The sequence below is a fragment of the Macrobrachium nipponense genome, chromosome 14, assembly GCF_015104395.2.
Source record: "Macrobrachium nipponense isolate FS-2020 chromosome 14, ASM1510439v2, whole genome shotgun sequence".
Lineage (NCBI taxonomy): Eukaryota > Metazoa > Arthropoda > Malacostraca > Decapoda > Palaemonidae > Macrobrachium > Macrobrachium nipponense.
In genome coordinates, this window is record NC_087207.1 from 33,544,324 (window position 1) to 33,567,340 (window position 23,017).

The 23,017-nt window shown below is 34.9% G+C and overlaps 1 protein-coding gene and 1 long non-coding RNA gene across 2 annotated transcripts in view; one reads left to right on the forward strand and one right to left on the reverse strand.

Moving 5' to 3' along the window:
- The window catches only part of LOC135226444 (uncharacterized), a 336,218-nt gene that overhangs the window by 277,358 nt on the left and 35,843 nt on the right, over positions 1-23,017 (forward strand). The window contains exon 2 of the mRNA XM_064266013.1: positions 13,309-13,514. Within this exon, the coding sequence (XP_064122083.1) occupies positions 13,309-13,514 (206 nt within the window). The remainder of the gene's footprint in view (positions 1-13,308; positions 13,515-23,017) is intronic.
- LOC135226445 (uncharacterized) overlaps positions 14,527-23,017 on the reverse strand; it is a 67,296-nt gene continuing 58,805 nt past the window's right edge. The window contains exon 4 of the long non-coding RNA XR_010317227.1: positions 14,527-14,591. This is a non-coding gene — a long non-coding RNA (uncharacterized LOC135226445). The remainder of the gene's footprint in view (positions 14,592-23,017) is intronic.

Genomic DNA, 23,017 nt, shown 5'->3' on the forward strand with positions numbered 1-23,017 from the left:
GATTACATTTTTACGTAAAGAAAATTATGCAAAAACAGATATGCTACAAGTATGAAATTTGATAATAAGGAAACAAGAATCGCGCTCAAAGGAATCAATGAAAAAGGTGTAAATTCAAATACCAAGAAATTAGTTAAGTGTAACATCTGAAATTTTACTGTGTGTCATGAAGGCAAAATATTATGGGTATACAGCGATGTCAATGGTCGCATAGTTTCAATGCGAACACAATAGGATACGATGTATAAAAAGGATTTAATAAGATAGTCGTAAGATTCGCGTAAAAGAACAATATGTGACCCAAATTAAAAGTATAGAGAAAATAAGCGTAAGACATGGAGTACAAACCAGATAGATAAATAGACAGATAGACAGATAGATAGAGAAAAAATAATCATCCAATACAACGGGAATCTCACAGTTTCGAATCACCCTGCTGACACCAATAAAATATGAAATATTGGAAGCAATACACAGGACACAATGCGTAGTTTGATTCACCCAGTCCCAATTACTGTCACCATATCTAAATTGTGGTTATACTTAAGGCTCTTGGCAGTAATTCACATACAGAATTGTGTAGCGCTGTAAACAAAATAACAGCGCGACGGGGAAAAAAAATCTTTCCCATCCGAAACAATATCTTTTTACCATTGAAAGAAGCACGAAAATTTCACGGTCAAATCAGGTCTTTCCAGCCTGATTTTCTATTACTTTTCATAATTCATTGTTTTTTGCAAATACTGCTAATTTATGTCAACTGTAGAACTGTTTGATAGTCAGAAATGTGAAGTGGGAAAGCTTTGTCTTCGCCAAGTAATAGTTATCAAACGGCTTTCCTTCTCTCCATTCTGCTTCTATATGTTCTGGTTTCTTCTTCTTCTTCTTCTTCTTCTTCTTCACATTTCTTGCAACATTACCAATCCTCTCAGAATCATGATAAAAAAAAAAAATCAACTCCAGCTAAGACTTTCGTCGAAGTCGTTTAATTACTCGTGTCTCAAGAGTGATTATGAAGGAAATTTAAACAAAGGAGCATGAAGCCATAAACGGACCATGTGATCATACAAACAATTCAAATTCATAGCTATTAAGCCTTTGTAAAGAGTCTTTACTGTTAAATACTAGCAATCTTCAATAAAGTGGAAGGCGCAAGCAGAATTCGGAAATAGAGATTTGAAAGTCACGGAAATGTTTAGTTCCATCTACTACGTAAATGAAAATCCTTGCTCTCTTTGCTTTTTTGTTCGCTCAGAGGGAGGAGTTCAGTGGAAAATGTTTGCACGCTCTATCAACGATTCCTTACTGTAATCACATTTGTATATCTTTTGTTATTCTGATGACCGTGAGAAGCAAAGCAAGTAAAGTAGCGCTATATATTTCTAATTCTCCCTTTGTGCTTACCCTGAAAATTATACTAATCAGAGTAAACAAGATCGCAACAAAAGGCTTGCTAACCATCCAGGTTCTTAAAATCTTTAAAGGACTTTTGACCTTACTTCCGCCAAAAATGGGCGAATAATAGATCAAAACACGATTATTTCGAGCATCAGAATTTGAGAGATTGCTCACTGATGAATTTCAAAATGCCCGAGGAGACTCATTTCAAGGGAACGAATCTTATTACTTCGAGACATCATTTCAACATTCCAAAACCGACTAACCGAGGTAAGGTATAATTTGAAAGCAATATCTAGAACAAATTTCTAAGCCAAAAACTAAAATTCATGTCCAAACTGTTCACCAGTTGGTCCAACTCAAGATCTTAATTCTGTGAAATAATGTTTTGGCTGTTAGGATCGAATCAAGAGTTTCACACTAGGCTTCTTATTCTGTTTAACGCCTTACCACATCTGGTAAGGGGCCATGCTGGTATAAGGCCGGCTTAGTTTCAACCAGCCAACCCAACCAACTGTGTAATTCCATGAAAATTATTGTCATTAGGAATCTGAAAATACTCGTACAGAGTAAACCAGCACCAAAAGCCACAGCCATTAATGGATCGTGAAAGAAGAACGCTCAGTAAAGGACACCACCTCCGCTCAGGGTACTCAAATATGCGACGTTCTGTGTGTGGTGTTTGTCATGACAGAAATGGATGAAGATTCGTATATAGTATGTCATATCTTTCTCAAGATCAAGATGAAGAACCTTTAGATGAAATCAACTCTGAGATGAGATCTCTAAACAGTTTATCACATAATTCTGTCCACCAGCCTTTAGTTACCTTGATAATGCGCACGCGCACACACACACACACACACACAATAGTAAAAAAAATAACCTCTTTCCAACTTTGCTGGCGGTGGGAAAAATAAGTGAATACAGTTATTAGCTTTATTTTTAAAGGGAGAAACTGATCGCTGGTTTCCATCCAAGGTTAATTAACTCCATTATCATCATACTATGACATCCAATAATGTACAGACCGAGAAATCCTTACTAACAACGCCTAAACGCTGTCGCCATGGCGACCTGCACCACGCGCTAGACGTTGCTTACTGTGTCTTATATACAACACACAAATGCATCTTACTTCTTAAGGTGCTACTCTCCACACAGGATACAGCGTGGTGCTTCTGTACACATCTTATCTGAACAAAGTAGTTCTCACAATTTTGGAATAAAATGCAACCTATTTTTTATGAGTATTTACCAAACTGGTACGAGTTTGTAGCGCTGGCGATATATGAATTTTCGTCCGGTCCTCTGGAAAATGTCAATTTTTCGTAATACTTATTTTTATCCTCATTTACATTTTGAATCCAAATAAAAGAACCTTCTCAGTTGTTCATCAATACCGGTATTTCCTCTCCTTTACTGTACGCAGATTCAATTTAGATTAATGAATTTCCTCTTCATCATTCCCGGATCTATCAGTGAATGAGGTGACCATTTTCGTTGGTAGTTGTGGATTTGAGATTAACATTTATTTTCTCGTTTAATAATTTCCAAGTTCACCCCTACCTAGGTAGCCTCTCTCTCCTGGATGAAATCCAGTTAGTTGGCGTTGGTCTGTCCATTTTCTTTCTTAAACGTAAAAAGATGAACATCACAGGCAAAAGGTACGGGTACTATTTTCTTTAGGTTTATCTGATAGTTATTTGAACCGAGGCGAATTCTGCAGACCACATGGAACGTAGGATATCATTAGATTTCACAAGAAACCTAACAATACCCACTTGCCAAGAAATAAAGAAATCGCTATAGATCCCTGTGATAAAATTTGTACGTGCTATTATCGTTATTATTAATGTGTCTAAAATCTACCCTTATGATGTTACCACTACTAGGATTAGTATTATGATCGACAACTCCCATTAAAAACATCATGTTCAGGTTGTAATAAGATTACTCTTTAATTCCGCATCTAAAGCCGACTTTCCAATGGATTTAATATTCCATCGGCCCACTTTCAAAAGCTGAACGAATAAAAGGCAAAAAAAGGTCAAAATTTTAAACGCTCTCTTCCATATGACATTCTGGAAATGTTAAGCGTTGCTGCCGCTAAATTGCAGTCAATAAATACAGAAAATAAGATAACGCTACTTGATGTCTTCCTTTTCGCATTCATTTTTAAATGCAAAACACACATAGAGGTATAGGGCTATTTAGGCCACTTTGGCATTGGACATTCATGGTAACTATATCAGGGAAAACAATATAAATAGGATATATATATATTTATATATATATATATATATGATATATATATATATATCATATATATCATATATACGTGTGTGTATATATATATATATTTATATGATAAATATCTATATATATATATATATATATATATATATATATATATATATATATATATAAAACTTATATGCATCTATAGTAATAAATATTTGTGTGTGGGGGGAGATTATAGCTATAATGAACATTTGAATCATGAATCTATCCAATATTCAAGAAAATGAAAACTATTTATATTATATATTTACATTTATACTATGTACTATATATACATATATATATATATATATATATATATATATATATATATATATTCAACCAATATTACTACAAAGCGTCACAGCATGTCAGTTATCTTCACCTACACAGAAGAAAGAATCTTGATAAGGCGAAACCATTTCGAAATGACCTGTGTGGATCCTTCGGAAGCTTCCGTGACAGGAGAAAGGATGAAATGCGATGTCAATTCGAACGGGGAACAAAATTCTAAATTTAGTACGGTCTGTCAATCATTCCCGTGGCTCACTCGAGGTTCAGGCGATTTATGCAATTACACGCACGCACCTATTTCCAAAATACAAATAATTACAAGCGTTATAGATATGTCATGCCACACGATGTTTCATAGGATAATTATCTTGATGACCTTAATATGATGGAGAACTGACTTTTAAGAGTCTACAGGGCATCTCAATATGCTATACAACTCTTTCAACCTGCTGAAAGGTAACAAAATTGTCTCTTAATAGCAGACATATCTTTTGGAATAATTTATTTTCCTTCGCCTTTTCTTCTCTTTCTCTTTCTCTCATGCTAATTCTGACTTGCATCTGATCTCTATTCCGGAATTCGTATTATAAAAAGGAGGGTTAAATGCTTCCAATCGTCGGTGGTTGGGTGGGATGGGGAGGGGTGACACCATAAACACAGGGCAATAATACGCCTATGATTTCATGCATATGCAGCTGGATATCTGGTTCCTCCCCTTTAATGGGCTCTGCAGCTGAGTAGACTAAGCACTGACCCACAAATTCAGTGGTCAGCGGTTCAACTTCCAAAAAAAAAGAAATTATTTTAGCATGCATTTTCCGGTGATAATGCCTGTTTCTAAAGTGTACATATATACATACATATAAAAACTAAAATGCAACAGAGGAATTACTAGCAGTTTCAAGGCTCTAGTATATGCAATCTTAAGCTATCTAAAAAAAAAAAATAGTTTCTATAATAAACGTGCTAACATACAAATGAAATAAAGGAACCCGAACTAAATAATAGAAGTTCAAATTGAACAAGTCCGTTTAATATATGAGTGAAAATTAAAGTTGAAGATAAGAGACATAAAATTCGGTAAAATGCCTTCCTCTTTTGACCTTCATTTTCACAGATAAAAAGACTTTTTTCTATTTTAATATTTAATTCTGATTTCATTATTTCATTCTATGTTAATTATTTTTTTATATCCATTTTATAGCCAGATGATGAAGTGTTACAGCCGCGAAACTTGCCGCAATAAAAAAAATTTTAACTCAAGGATCAGTCTAATTCCCTGCACACACGCGCGCACACAAATAATATATATATATATATTATATATATATATATATATATATATATATATATATATATATATATATATACTATACACACACACACACACACATATATATATATATATATATATATATATATATATGCACACACACACACACACACACACATATATATATATATATATATATATATATATATATATATATATATATATATATATATATATATATTTAATTTCAAAGGGTCACAAGTAAGAAGTCAGATAGCAATTTTCAGGTTTTATTACGATGTTTCGGAGTCCATCCCGTTTTCAATCTAAAAAATGCAATAAAATCACGGTGTGAAATGGCACTCATCTTTATGTGTATATGCACTGAATAAATTTTAAACATTGGATTTAAGGAACTTTGAAAATACTGTCTAAGGAATGGAGGACGAAGACAGGGAGGTTCCAGGGAAATTCATAACGCCGGATAAAGAGGGAATGCGATAGTACGGCTGTAAGAATTTGGTACGAGGGTATTTTTTTAAGAGATTCTAAAATAGCTCACTGATATGGAGAAGTCACTCTAGTGAGAATTTTAAAGCGATCATAATTTACGTTAACCTTACATTTTCAGGTTCTGTCAAAGGAAACTATTAAGAAAGCTTTGTTTGTCCGTCCATACTTTTTCTCTACGCCCTCAAATCTTAAAAGATACTGAGGCTAGATGGCTGCAAATTGGTAAGTTGATCATTCACCCTTCAATCATCAACCAAACTAAATTGCAGCCCTCTAGCCTCAATAGTTTTGATTTTATTTAAAGTTAAAGTTAGCCCTAATCATGCATCTGGTAATGCAACAGCAAAGGTCACCAAGGCCGGCTGAGTTTCATGGGCCGCGGCTCATACTGCATTATATCGAGACCACCGAAAGATGGATCTATTTTTTGTGGCCTAGTTTATACGCTGTACAGAACTCTTGATTGCGCCAAAGAAACTTCGGCGAATTTTTTCATTGTTTAGCGTGTTCCCAAGCACTGGAAAATTCAGGCGTTGATAACTCACCCATTATAACAATCTATCTATGTGCACTTTGAGGAGTTTCTTTGAGGCTCCTAAATCCTGTTACCTCATTTTGAACAGAAGCCAACAGTCAGTGGGAGCACCTCAGTGGCGTGATCGGTATGGTCTTGGCCTGCCACCTCGGTGGCCGCGAGTTCGATTCTCGGGAATTCCACTGAGGGGACAGAGATGTGTATTTCTGGTGATAGAAGTTCACTCTCGACGTGGTTCGGAAGTCACGTAAAGCCGTTGGTCCCGTTGCTGAATAACCACTGGTTCCATGCAACGTAAAAACACCATACTAGCAAAAAAACAGTCAGTGGATTAACGGGAGAAATTTGATGTTTTATGCATGGGCAGTATTGTTCGACCGTTGTAACTGTGTAAAAGATTCTTTATTGCTCAGAAATGTTATACTTACATACAACGAAATCCTTGTTACAGTGGGAACGCCGGTCTTTGGTGAGATTTTTTCATCTAAAAACTTTTTAAGAAATTTCCTAATGGAATTCAGACCAACCAGAGTATAAAGTGAAGGCTTTATGAAATAAGGTATAGAGAGCGTTAATCTTAAAATATAAATTACAACACCTATAAAAGTTGGTGTCCAGACCTGTAAGATTTCTTACGAAAAAAATGGGAGTTAATGAAACCAACTTCATTTCGAGAAACCACAATATCTCGGCATGAAGTTTACAGTCCTCTTCAAAATCTATTGTAAATTTAAAACAATGGTGGTCACTATTAACATATTGTAAAAAATGTTCTGCTTTATATCATTAAATAAGATAAAGATGTCGTTTACATACCTACAATAAAAGAGTGGGTGGTAGGCGAGGGGACAATCGTCCAGCAACTGCTCCTCAAGATTACGCATAAAAATATTAGCAAAACATAAGAGCCGAGGTGGCTGCCCAGTGCCCATAGATATAGAGAGGGGGCTGCCCAGTGCCCATAGATATAGAGAGGGGGCTGCCCAGTGCCCATAGATATAGAGAGGGGGCTGCCCAGTGCCCATAGATATAGAGAGGAGGATGCCCAGTGCCCATAGATATAGAGACGGGGGTTGCCCAGTGCCCATAGATATAGAGAGGGGGCTGCCCAGTGCCCATAGATATAGAGAGGGGGTGCCCAGTGCCCATAGATATAGAGAGGGGGCTGCCCAGTGCCCATAGATATAGAGAGGAGGTTGCCCAGTGCCCATAGATACAGAGAGGGGCTGCCCAGTGCCCATAGATATAGAGAGGAGCTGCCCGTCGTCACACCATCGCATTGAATATATTGCTTTTCCGTTACAAATGAAGTTTATTAAAACTGTCGCGAGTAAAACCACGGAACAACATACAATCAGTATTAAAAATTTCATTTAAAATGATTTCGAAAGTTTCATTTACAGGTATGTTAGTAAAAAGAGCCTCAATACTCGAATTACCGGTTCAGAGTGTGTGATGAACTACGGACGGTTTCATTTTACATGTCCACTCACTAACGTAGGTTTTTAGGTAGATATGCCATATGCGTAGCTCTTGGCTCTCTATTGGCTGAAATCAATGTGTCTGATATCGTACGCTTACAGAGATAAAGAAGCAAAATATTTCCTCAGCAAATGGAACGGCCACTGGTGTCTTGGCTGAAAGGCGGGAAATTTCAATTATGACATGTCATGATAGCAATGGTATTGTTTGTTTCTTTTTTGTTTTTTCAGAACCGCATATCTATATCATTTTTTTCGTGAACATACAAATAATTGTAATAGCTCACTGTTGGACTATTTAACTATTTAATTGATTAAGCAATAGTTTGAAATTCCATTGAATTCCCGTCATCTTTTGTGTTGATGACGTGCATGCGGCATAAAAGACTACCCTAGGCTTACAATTTATTTTTTCATTGTTGGCCATTGGAGCTGTCGGAAATTTTCACTCCGACTGAGCTGGTTCTGTCCCAAAGGCAAAATAAAAAAAAATTTAAGCGAAGGTCCAGCAAGATCAGGGTGGGTTTTTACACTTTTATTATAAAACTAAACTATTAAAATTAAACAAATACATGCACTGAAAGGCGGACTCGTGCCAACTGACAAACGGATTCAACTTTGAAACAATTGACCACGAGGAACCCAGCAATGCACACAAAGACGATTTTTGAAAAAAAAAAAAAAAAAAAAAAAAAATCTCCCGACATCGGCCTCAGAAATTTACAATTTTTTACGAATCTTACTTCTGAATCATCAGACTACATTTTAACTGAAAATCAAGTGAGCCAAACACCGGATGACAACAATACAAAATTATTAGATCTGAACACTTCACGGACTCTTTCACAACAAAATAGGCTCTTGGCTGAGAGATAACGCAAGTCTACCTTTGGTTTTGCCTCTGGGAGAAAGAGGCAGATCGCCCCTCTGCAGACCTCGTTGTCACCTCGTATTCAACTCAAATATTCTACATTGGTCAATTCGTCCAAATTATATCTTTAAGCATCAAAAGAATAGTCCTTTTGATATTCACAACACTGCCTGTGCAGTCCAACTGAACGAAAAGAATTTTTCTTGGACATCTTTACAGATAAATTAGAGCCACAAACTACCGCCTGCTTCCCATTTCTGCTGGCAAATCCTGAGCGTTGCGAAGGATTGTCGGGAAAAAACGGATCCAGATTTTTCGCAAGATTCTCCATGCCAAAAAATCTGGGCGCCCGGAAAAGCAATAGGAAAGTTTAGACAGGAGGGGCACAAGTCTGTCTCCGCCTTAGTTCAACTGTTGTGCCACAGTTGAATGCAGCTCACGACACAAGATGCACAATCTAAAGATAAGAGTAATCACTCTTTAAAAAATAAAATAAAATAAAATAAAACCTAATTCGCATCGTACAAAGGTTTTGTATGACACCACATAACAAAAACATGCATGTGCACCGCGCCTCGGCAGCAAGAAGCAATAACAATAATAACATTCATTTCCTAACCTTTCACATCTCGCGTCGCCTCACGCTCCACAAAGTCTTATCTTTGGGTTTTACACTACACATCACTATTCTTAACCGATTCCTGTATCCTCAGTCTTTGGGCTATTGCTGCCCTTCTGTTCGGTCTCGCTCGCTCACTTCTACCAGAGTCTGACTGTTCAGCACGTTCACTAGACTGTTCATGTCACTCTGTACGAGTTCATCGTTCTCACGAGAATCAACACTTTCTCGTTCGTAGAGCTCAGTGACTGAGCATATGACGCCATCGTCATCGGGGTATACAGCAACAATTCTACCCAGTAATTCAGGTGGCACTCTAACTGTACATAAACAGATGGTTCCCGCAGGACGTAACAATGTTTATATGAACAGCATAACGGGGTCTGGAAGGACGCAGGGTGTTCCGCAGAACGCTGGCAGCACTCTTCAAGTGCATTAACAAGTCACGTCATGTTCGTTCCTGTTGATCTGAGTAGATTGTTTGATACAATCCCCTCTGTCGTGTGCTTGTGTTAGTATATTATAAATGCAAATCGACGCGTTTATGATTTGTATCAGAAGGAGCGAGGGATTTTTGTCTATATAAACACTCAGATACGTTATCGGAGAAACAATTTAATATTTATCACAATAAGCCGAAGATATTGGAAGAGTTGATTGCCAATATAATCAACACATGAACATGGATGTGATTCACAGAAATAGATTTCTGACTCACATCGGAATCGAACTCACGTCTCTCAAATGACAGTAAAATTCGCTACCAACTGATCCTCAAAAGACATAAAAGAACTGTTGAAGCCTATGTACTTCTGCACCTGAGGTTTTTCCAGGTGAGGTTGCGAGAGGTTGGGTAAATTTGCTGGTATGTTGCGCGACAGACTGCTAAGGAAAAAAAAAAACCTCAAGGAAAGAAATACTTATGTTCCAACTTCTTTTCTGACCTGCGTGGGTCAGTTGGAAGCACCATTGCCTTTCATTTGAGAGGCCTGGTTTCGACCCTGAAGTGGGTCAGGAATTTAATATATATATATATATATATATGATATATATATATATCTATATATATATATATATATATATATATATATATATATACAGTGATTCTACAAATGTCCTTTAATAATAATTCGTTCTACCTCGGAATTAATACATTTTTATATATGCTAACCGAAAGGAAATTTTTTTGTCATTAAGAAATTCGTCGGTTCATGGGCGCGAACCATGGAACCAAGAATTGAGGATGCGCACGTGTGGTTTAAAACGTTTCACTGTGCGTCCTGAATTCTTGGGTCCATGGTTCGCGCCCGTGAGCCGACCAATTTCTGATTGACTAAAAAAATCCCCTTCGGTTAACATATATGGAAATATGTTAATTCTGAGGTAGAGCAAATTAGATATTGAAGGACATTTGTAACCTAATCCGTATATATATAATATATATATATATATATATATATATATATATATATATATATATAAAGTTATATTTTCCCTCGGTGCATAAAACTTTATTTATGGATTTATCACGTTCCTAACTTTCATGATTCGATTATACATATATATATATATAATATATATTATATATATATATATATATATATAATATACATACATATATATATATATATATATATATATATATATATATATATATATATATATACATATATCCTTAAATCCACGGTAGAAAGGTAAGTGAAATAAGGACTTGGAACAAATGCTTTCGTAGTATATTCTACATTTTCAAGTTCACACTTGAAAAATGTAAAATATACTACGAAAATACTTATTCCAAGGCCCTATTTCACTTACCCTTCTACCGTGGATTTAAGGATATATATACATATATATATATATATATATATATATATATATATATATATATATATGTTATATATATATATATATGATATATATAGTATATATTAATATATATATATATATATATATATATATATATACTATATATATACAAGACTAATGATCACATAAGGATGTGTTTCACAGATATAAATTTCTGGCTGAATCTGGAATGAACCCCATTCTTTCAAATGAGAAGCCAGGGCATTAGCAAGTGACCTATACACAGTCAGCAGAGCCAGCCTTGAAAAAAAACTCAGACACGAGAATACTTAGGTTCCAACTTCTTTTATGGACTACGCGGGTCAATTGGTCACGCCCTGGCCTCTCCTTTGACAGACCAGGGTTCGGTCCTAATATTTATATATATATATATATATATATATATATATATATATATATATATATATATATATATATATATATATATATATATATATATATATATATATATATATATATAGTATATATATAATTGGTCACGCCCTGGCCTCTCCTTTGACAGACCAGGGTTCGGTCCTCCTTTATTTATATTATATATATATATATATATATATATATATATATATATATATATATATATATATATATATATATATATATATATATATATATATATATATATATATATATATAATTGGTCACGCCGTGGCCTCTCATTTGACAGACCAGGATTCGGTCCTAATTTATTATATATATAATATATATATAATATATATATATATATATATATATATATATATATATATATATATATATATATATATACATGAGTATCACTATGTTTCTACTTTCAATTAGTGCATCAAATATTATGTGGAAACATAATTTTGAATTATTTGTCTGAAGATAATCATAAACAATCAAATTATATCTATATTATTTAGATTTACAAAGTATCCACATCCGCATCTGCGAGGGTATAGTCATCAATATCCGCAACTGCATCCACAAATTTAAAAGATGGACATCCATATTCACAGACACATCCACAAATACAAAAAAATTGATATCTGCATCTGCAAATTCCATTTTCAGACATCCAATACATCTGAAATATACATACATATATATATATATACATATATATATATACGTATATATATATATATATATAAATATATATATATATATATATTTACATATATATATATATACGATATATATATATGTATATATATATATATGTATGTATATTTCAGATGTATTGGATGTCTGAAAATGGAATTTGCAGATGCAGATATCAATTTTTTTGCATTTGTGGATGTGTCTGTGGATATGGATGTCCATCTTTTAAATTTGTGGATGCAGATGCGGATATTGATGACCATACCCTCGCAGATGCGGATGCGGATACTTGGTAAATCTAAATAATATAGATATATTTGATTGTTAATGATTATTTTCAGACAAATAATTCAAAATTATGTTTCCACATAATATTTGATGCACTAATTGAAAGTAGAAACATAGTGATACTCATGTATGTGTGTGTGTGTATACTTTCACATGAACGTACAAAGAGTAACAGCGAATACACGAACGTTTTAGTTGTCTTAGGACAAGGTTATTTCATCCTCATTGCATGACAAAGGTAACAAAACCCAAAGCCATTCTTCTCATTAGAGAGAGTGTTTCCTAAAAAAATGCAATACCCTGCCTTTATGATTAAAACTGGTGTAAATGACAAAATAACTTAAACAAATATGCTTTAAAACAAATATGCTATAACAGAGCTACTTATAAAGTATATATTGTATGAAATATGTAATTGTGTATTGTGTATAATAAAACAAAAAAGCCGAATTTAGCACAAAGCAAAAACAAAAAAAATTTACTTTTAGCTACAATGCATGAGTATGAACTATTGAACACTGAGCAGGGGGGTGATATCCTCATATCCGCACTCTCATATTGCGGATGTGGATGTTGCTTGCAATGCTAATGCGGATGCGGATGTTAAGAAATTGTCAATGCGGATGTTATGAAACTGTCAATGCGGATCTATAAAAAATGCGGATGTGGATATCCGGTACATCGCTAGTATATACGTATGTGTGCTTGTGTATTGATAGGTTGATAGAGGCAATAAAACTTGCTAAAATCTGCAGTAAATTAGCCTTTAAAGGAATTACTGTCATTTCATATTATTATCATTATTTTCTTTCTTTCCCGCAGGTGTCCACACCATACGCATCACAAAAATTGAGGTTCCACCGATACTGAAGGTGGGCGGCAGCGGTGAGCTGGATTGCGTCTGGGAGGAGGACAATGACCACATGTACTCCATCAAGTGGTACCAGGCCGCTCAGGAATTCTACAGATACACTCCAACGTCCTCTGAGCCCATTCAGATTTTCGACCCACCAACATTGGACGTAGATGTTAGTATTTACTGGCACTGTGTTAGTAGATAACCAGATTATTGGATAAGTTTTCCTGTTGTCGACCTGTCAATATTGGACGCAGGTGTCAAAGGTATAGGCACTTATTGAGGATGTACAGTTGTTGACAAGCTTTCTGATTTCGAACCCAACGACAATCTCTGTGGATGTAAGTACTTACTGACGATTTATAATGGCAGATAAACATAGATAAACATATGAATCCTTGACTCAGATGTCCAATGCAGAGGTAAGTATATACTGAAGATGTAGTTTTCATATTTCTGACTCACAAACTTGAATGGAGATGTAAGTCCTTACTTTTTTAGATTAGTAGATAACTCTCCAGAATTTTTTCATGCACCTTGGATGTGGATAGAGTACTTTTCGTCAATGTAGATTTGTGGATAGCCTTGCAGGCTTTCGACCTACCATCGTTGACGATATAAATTAGCGACAAACCTTTACGATTATTGACTTGCCACCATAACATTCAAATATAAGTATTTATTCAAGGTATGAATAAATACTAACTGGATGTGACTGAAAGCTGATGCAGATCATAAGAAACCCTTTCTAATTAACGGTCCATTACATTATACGTTTATATTAATATATATTGACGTTGTAGATTCCTAGATATGTAGATGATGTAGATTTTTGGATGCATTTCAGATTTTCGATGGTTTTGAATCAGATGTGGACCAAAATAAAAGTGATGGTGTACTTTAATTGGTTCCTTTGTATGCAGTTGTAATTCAATTAATGAACAACTCCTGATTTCGAAAATATGATAAGATCACTTAGAATTGGGTAGTGTACAGATAATTCTAGATTCCTTGAAACAAACCAAAGTTCTTGGCACACGCTTCAGAAACATTAGTTAAATACCGCTATAATTACGAATGCTAAGCACATTTGCATGAAAAACAGTTATCATTATCATTCACTTATGGCTTGCAATACCTTATCTGTGCAAATGAAAATTATCTCTGTTCAAGGTATTTCTTACCTTGGAAGCTGCAATCAGCCGACCGCCCACCATTTCTCCTAGTTGTGAAAGGGTGCTAGCGACTGCTGGGGTAAAAGAAAAAAAATAAGGCATAAGGTTAGCAACTTATCCATAAAAACATGCTAAGAAATGGCAGTGTATTCCCTTCCAGTGTAGCCCTCAAAGAAAAAAAAAGTGTATGGTAAAAAACCAGATAATACACATACATACACATAAATATAAATACATAATACTTACACACACACAGATATATATATATATATATATATATATATATATATATATATATATATATATATATATATATGCCTATTATGTGTGTGACATATTTATATACATATAATCCATAAATATATCCGGAATTGCACAGTAAGTGCACACTGTGTAAGAAGAATTCAATTCTATGCCTTTTTTGGATTGAAAAAGTAGCGAAATAAGACCTGATTGCGGCCTAGCTGTATTTAATCCTGTCGAGTTCAAGTTTTAAACTTTGATTCGAAATTAACCATTTTCTGCGGTAGATTATTTCCACGGGAATAAGTACAAGAGAGTTTATTTTGCACCAGCTCTCACCTCTCATGATGCTGAGTGCATTAGGTGAGTGAGCCCCTTGCACAGACACAAAATGGCTGGGATTAAAATCCTGGGAAAGCTGGTACAGCTATCGTACACAATCACATTGGGATATGAGGTATCTCGAAGGTACAGTAAATCTAATACTAATGGTTCTCATGTGGCAAAACATTTTGAAATATAACAATTTCATTTGCGAAATTAGTGATAAAACTATCATATATACTATATATATATATATATATATATATATATATACCATATATATATATATATAAATATATACATAAATATATATATATATACATATATGTAACATATATGGTATATATATATATATATATCTATATATATACTATATATATATTATATACACATACTACACATATATATGTATATTATCCATAATATATTATTATATATATGATAATATAGGACTGTTAAGGTTTAAAATGTTGCTCTAACAACAGAATTCCATCTAATAAAAGGAGCCCATAAAAACACCAAAATGTAGAGAGAAAAGTACTATATTTCAGAGACTGCTGTCTCTCTCTTCAGGTATATGAATGAGAAAAGTTTACAGAAAAGGTGGTATTTATACCAAGAGATCCGTCCACAAGTAAGCCAATTTAGGTCACCCCCGCTGATAATCTTCCTTTAATCTTCTTAAGCGTTGGTTGAATGAAAACTTCGTCGACGACATCTGAAATCCACGCGCCTTTTGAGATGTTCATTACCTGCTTCTCTTTTATTAAGGCCAATGCCATCATTTGACTCTTGTACCGGCAGTTGCTGCTATAAATTACACGTGGCAAATTCCAGTTTATTCTATGGTTATGTTCATTTATATGGTTGAAAATAGCCGAGTTCTGTTGTCCATACCTAACTGACCGTTTGTTTTGTATTAATCTCTGGGGAAGTGATTTACCTGTAAATCCGATGTAAGATTGGTCACAGTCCTGGCATGGGATCTCATAGACCCCAGAGTCTTTGGGAGATGTCTTTTGTTGGACGTTAATCAGGGATTTGGCTAAGGTGTTTGGGTAGGTAAATGCAAAAGGGTTGGATTTCCCAAGCGTGTGGGTTACTCTCTTAATCGTCTCCAGGTGAGGAATTTTTATTTTATTGTTGGGTGTGTCTCTGGTATTGTCTTTAGGGGGTCGGTAGAAAATTACGTTTGCTTTTTGAATTGCTTTCTCAATTATATGGTCAGGATACTTTAAAGACGAAAGTTGCTTGCGAATTAGTTCAAATTCTTTTTCCAGGAAATCTGGGGAACAAATTCATAAGGTTCTTAAGAATAGGTTGCTAGCTACACCTATCTTGATAGTGATGTCGTGATAGCTAAAGTAGTGAATATATGAAAGTGAGAACATTGGTTTTCTGTATATGGTAAATTTGTATTCTGTCGTGTCTCTGATTATTAAAACATCAAGAAAAGGAATTTTGTTGTCTGTTTCCCATTCAACTTTAAATTTGATGCTGGGCACTAATGCGTTTAATTTTGAGAGGAATTCATTAAAATTACCCCACTTATTATCCCAAAATGTTAGGATATCATCCACGTATCTCATCCACAGCATGTTTTTGGGTTTTATTGCATTTATTACTGTAGTTTCAAAGTATTCCATGTACAGATTGGCTAAAACAGGACTTAAAAGACTACCCATACTACACCCGAATTTTTGCTTGTAGAATGATTCCCCGAATGAAAATACGTTATTAGATGCACATAATTCAACCAACTTTATTATTTTGTCAAGCGCCAATGGGAAATGATCTGAATTGGGGGATAATTTTTCCCTTAAAAACTGAAGAACGTCCTGACCATATAATTGAGAAAGCAATTCAAAAAGCAAACGTAATTTTCTACCGACCCCCTAAAGACAAGACCAGAGACACACCCAACAATAAAATAAAAATTCCTCACCTGGAGACGATTAAGAGAGTAACCCACACCCTTGGGAAATCCAACCCTTTTGCATTTACCTACCCAAACACCTTAGCCAAATCCCTGATTAACGTCCAACAAAAGACATCTCCCAAAGACTCTGGGGTCTATGAGATCCCATGCCAGGACTGTGACCAATCTTACATCGGATTTACAGGTAAATCACTTCCCCAGAGATTAATACAACACAAACGGTCAGTTAGGTATGGACAACAGAACTCGGCTATTTTCAACCATATAAATGAACATAACCATAGAATAAACTGGAATTTGTCACGTGTAATTTATAGCAGCAACTGCCGGTACAAGAGTCAAATGACGTTTTGTTATTTTCCTCTGTTTTTTATTTTTAGTTTCCTTCCCCTAATGTTTATTTTACTCTGGTGGAAGGTTTTTCCAATACAACGACTTACTTAGTGCATTTTAATATATCTTAATTCTTTTAAATGTATAATTTTAACTGTCAAAAATTTATATTTGAGTTTTTTGCTAATTATATGCTTTTTTCTATTTTTGAGCCCTTGAAGATGTAATTATAAATGAAAATTACTAAATGTCGGAAAATTATTATGAGCAAGAAAGGAATCGTAATTGTCCATCAGCATAAGCATTGTATTTTATATATATATATATATATATATATATATATATATATATATATATATATATATAGTATATATATATATATATAGTATATATATATATATATATATATATATATATGTGTGTGTGTGTGTGTGTGTGTGTGTGTGAGTGTGTATGTGAAAGCACGGCATTGCCCCGAGTTTCGTCCCTTTTGTGGATACAGCGAGCAAAGTTTGGTGGCTGTACACTAACTCCCAGAACTCAGTAGACGGATAACAACGTTAACAAGAGTGTTCGGGAACCTTGAACCTCCAGTACTGATCATCCACAACCCCAATCCCCATTTCATAAAAAAAAATAAATAAAAAAATAATTTTAAAAAATGACCCCTCTCTTACCTGTTGAAGAATGTAATTATTTGATGCCAGACAGAACGCCCAGCTTTGACCAAAATTTCCTTTAAATTCCACATATACATTTTGCATAATTCTGTTAACAAGCAAACAGACAAACAGACAAAGAAGCAAAACGATCTGGAAACCTAATCTCTTTGCCAGAACAGTAATTAGATTCGGTTACCAAAACCAACGGTAATGGTCCCTAGGTTCCAGTTTCCTCAGCCTTAAACGAGTTGACATTCCAACCGCCAGCAAGGGTATTATCTCCTTAAACGTTGCACTGTTACTCTTTCCAAAGTTTTATCTCTTTTGGCTAGTCACAAAATCGCGAAAAACTGCTAAGAATAAATAAACATACTTTACAAACAGACCAGCGCATAAACAACCCAGCACAATAAGGCTTCATCTCATTTGCATTGACAATGCTTTTCCTTTAAAAACGTTGATCCCTGGCAATTTTCTCAGTAAGAATTTGGAAACACTGCAAAAGGGGCTATCCACCTTTAGTACCAGTTCATGAACTGTTATTGAACATACGTTTGTGCAGACATGCGCTTGTTACCTCAGCTCGCAAAGTGGGTAGCGGAAATTGGTTGAGTTATAGTAAACAATTTTAATTTGTGGCTCTTTCCAGATTCTTATTCTAATCGTGCCAAGGATGAATATTTAATCATCTGTCGCCACTGAGACCAAATCGTCTGTTATATTATTAAAGAAATCCAACACCACACACTTTTTAGTCAAAGTCAAATTTAATAAGCGCATTATCAAACGGCACTTTTGATGCAGTTTTTGTTGCCGATAAAGCCTATCAGTCGGTTTCAACAAACAAGATTATTTCGTGGCTATGAAATATTAAAAGAGAATTAGTGTTCTCATAGCTATTTCTGTCGTGTTCTCCCCTTTCGTTCGGCAGTGAGTGGTGCTCATGTTTTTAATCCAGGAGATTGAACATTGGCTTACATTTCAATACCAGTTGTACACCGTCAACCCAATTTTCACAAAACACCGAAGCCTTCTTTGCCTCATGTTTTAGCTCAGTTAGGTACGATGTTCAGTTTTACAAAACTCGTTAACAGTTAAAAACTCTACTCTCTTTTACGGCTTTCTCGGGCAGTTTGCACGATATTAAAAAGATATATTAACTTCATTTCCTCATTCGCAATTTGTACCAAAGTGATTGTTTTGTACTTCTGTTTTCTTTTATTTGTGACATTTGGTTATGTCTTACATCAATCCCAGTTCAATCATTTGGCCTCCAACTCACAGCTGATATTTCTGCGTTCAACAACTTAGTCCCCGTAGGAGGGTAGTGCAGTCAGTGCACCTCAAGGGGTGCACTGTAGGCATTACTCAATTATTTTCCTCCCGTTACACCATTAAAATCTGCCTACTCTCAATTTCCTTTCCAGCGCTGAATGACCTCATATGTCCCAGTTCATGGCCTTGGGCCTAACCTCTATATTCCATTCCAGCAATTTAGCAATTCATGAGTTCTCTCAATCCTGAGGCATCATTTGTCCTATAAATTTGTCATTGCTCTTCTGCCCTCTTCCACTATGACAAGTGGCAAGAATTTACCTCTCATTTTCCGTCCAGATTATTACTAGACTTCTCTTCAGAACAAATGTTACCCGAGGAGGAAATTTCATTATTTACGCACACACGTACACACACACACATACATACACACACACACACACACACACATATATATATATATATATATATATATATATATATATATATATATATATATATATATATATATGTACGTATGCTAAAATGAAAGAAAGCACAGCATACACAAGCATACACGTAGGTGAAAAAAAAGACATGATAAGAGAGTAGTTAGAGACCTGATGGAAAGTGAGCATTTATATTTTTATTTTATTTTATTTTGTGTGTGTGTGTGTGTGTGTGTGTGTGTGTGTGTATGTGTGTGTGTGTGTATGACACCTGATTTGGATTATTTCTTAGTGGAGAGTAAGTAGCTCCAGCAAATACGTTCATAGCCAGATATTCATATACGCATCAAAAGTTTCTTTCATGTAACTAAACTTCATTGTATTTTTTCCATCTTACTATTGAAATAAATACATAGTGATGTGTCGATTAAAATTCCAAGATTAAACCTGAATTCGATAGAAACATAATACAGGGAAGTCGAATCAACTTACATCCCTGGTGATAGTATAGTGGATAAATCAACTTTCTATGTTTATATCAAGCCAAAAATGCATAGGTTCGGATCCTGGCCGAGGTAGGTGCACATTATTATATAGAAATTTCCCTTGGGTCCACGTTGATCACAAGGTAAAGTGATCCAATATTGAAAGGTATTTGTGGCTTGATATTTGGGGATATAAAGAATAATGATCATATGTCATCTTTAAGACTAGACCTAGCTGCCTCTTTGAATGAAAGATGAGACAAATATAAACATTGTAAAACGTTCCCTAAAGAAGCCACTGCACATCATAGGCCCCAGTTACAAATTACAAAAACAATGACGACTACTGAGCAAATTAACGACATTTTTGGCGCGTTGTAAATGAATGTGTGCGCTTTATGAAGGATGAAATATAATAAAAATGGGGAATAGTACATGGACCTCCATCTCTCGTTCCTGGTTTACACAGTTAATGGACATACATACATAGCTACGGCTATTTCGATGATTTCGCCTTTTTTTTATCCTAGTCCTTTAGCTTATGTAAGTCAAATTCCATCATATCAATTCTTCAACTTCCGACTGCATACTCTTCTACAAACTCACCCAACCGTGAAAATGAAAAGAAATCAATCAAAACCTTCTCCCATTAACGATTAAATCATCGGAATTGACATTTCATACCGATGAAGTGTTTTATCATGATCACACGCAATAAATGTCAAGAACACGTTTCAGTGCTTTTCTTTATTCAAGTACGAAAAAGATGGAGAGGCAAATGATTCCTCTGTGTTGCTTCGTGTTCCGATGATGGGAATTTCGTTTATAAAGTCATTTCATATTTGGATTGCCAAAATTGCCTGGGGAGAAATAATGTAACGTGTCGTCATTTGTCAAAGTCTCTTTTTCCTCTTATTATTATTATCATTAAACTTCAAAGTTTCATAAAATTGTAAGCAAGAGAAAAGATAGAAAAATAACGTAAAAACGAATAGATATAATAACAAAAAAACACTGAATATAGGACAGTATATAAAAAATTTTAACACGTTACACCAAATAAAATATCATATACTCAATCAAGACTTAATAACGAAGCGGATTTCAAAATGTAATAAATCAAATCTCATAGACTTTATAAAGCCAATAGCTAAAATAAGAAAATATATGGACCATGCATGGATAAAGTAACAATAGAGAAAGATGACAGAGTGTACAAAGGAAATTGTGCTTGGACGTACCCCAAAATAAGGAGCTCAAACACGACAGCGGAAGGCAACTTGGAGAAGAGAGAAATTATCATATCAAAGGCCACTTCCGGCTTTCCCTTCCTCAAGCCTCAGCCTTACGCCCTTGGGCAATATTGGAGACAGGTGCCGAGTTCCTGTGACTTAGGGCCTCTTTCATCAGGGCAGCGTCTCAAATTGGCCCTCCGCGAAGCCAAAATAAGATTCCCAGTAAAAATTCTCTTGAAGGGAACATCATGTTTTGATATTAAAATTTATTCACTGGTTTGTTTTGCTCTGTTTTGCACAAGTCATACATATATATATATATATATATATATATATATATATATATATATATATATATATATATATATATATATATATTATATATGAGAACTTGAAAAGCGAAAGGTAAAATCATGAAATCAACCGGAACTAAATATCTATGTATGATGGTGTGAAGATGGAGGAAGAGAGAATTACAAAAGAAGGAGGACTTATATAAAGTAACTTGAAAATACATTTGCACGTGCAAAACTTTTCCCTGCTACTTAACCTTTGTGTTGTACTATCATTTCACTCCTATCCATTATAAACTGGGGGAACTCTAAATGGTCACATTGTTGTCACAGTTCTGTCTGAGGGGTTCCTAAATTTAAGTTTTATATGACTCTCCCTTAACAGCAAGACATGAAAGCTTATTTCATTATAGTTTTCTGTCACCCTTTTCCACACGTCTCTTCTATCCGTCCCATTGGTGTCCGGTGATATCTGAACATTTACAGAAACTAACTTTAAATGAGTCACTTTTCTTTCATAATATTTTCTGAGACATAATTGCTCTCAGTCGTACACTTTTTTCCATAACCTAAATTCACGAAAGTTTTTTGGACACTCTTCTGGGATTTAATGGTAAATATACGCAAAGGCATCCTGTATTCTGCTGAAATGTAAACCGCAATCTCTTCAGGTTATGTGGAAGCCCTGTTTGATGATATTTATAGGGATTATGTAAATACCTCGACGATGTCTGATACTACAAATGCGTTGTCAGTGAGGGTTATGTGGCCATTTGCAGGCAATTCAGAAACTGGCGCTCATTAATGATTACCGAAAACCAAGTTTTATTTGGCTTTAAGTGTGCCAAGGTTAGGAAATCATTGCAATGACTTTCGTAGGCGTTAAGTATGGCGATGCTTTTCTTACCAAGATGTTTTACGACCCCTTTTAACCTGAGAGAAACCGAAAAAAGACATCTAGTTTCCTTTATAGCAAATCCCCAGGAAAGACATCAGGGGCCATTCCGACACCACACATAAGAATAACATACATCCCGAAAATTATCAAAGCTTTACCCGCGTGCTACCGAAAAAGTAAGTGAAAATTTTCCTCGGCAAAAAAAAAACTTTTTCCCTTAACACCATAAACCAATGCGATTCTCTTGAGTATTTATCTCAGCATCCAGTGAAAAGGTCGTCACTGATGTTATTCATTAGAATCCGCTAGAGCATTCGGAGGAAAGCCAATGACTATGTAAAGAGACTCCACACCAATAATAATTGTCAGATATATTGCGGGAAAA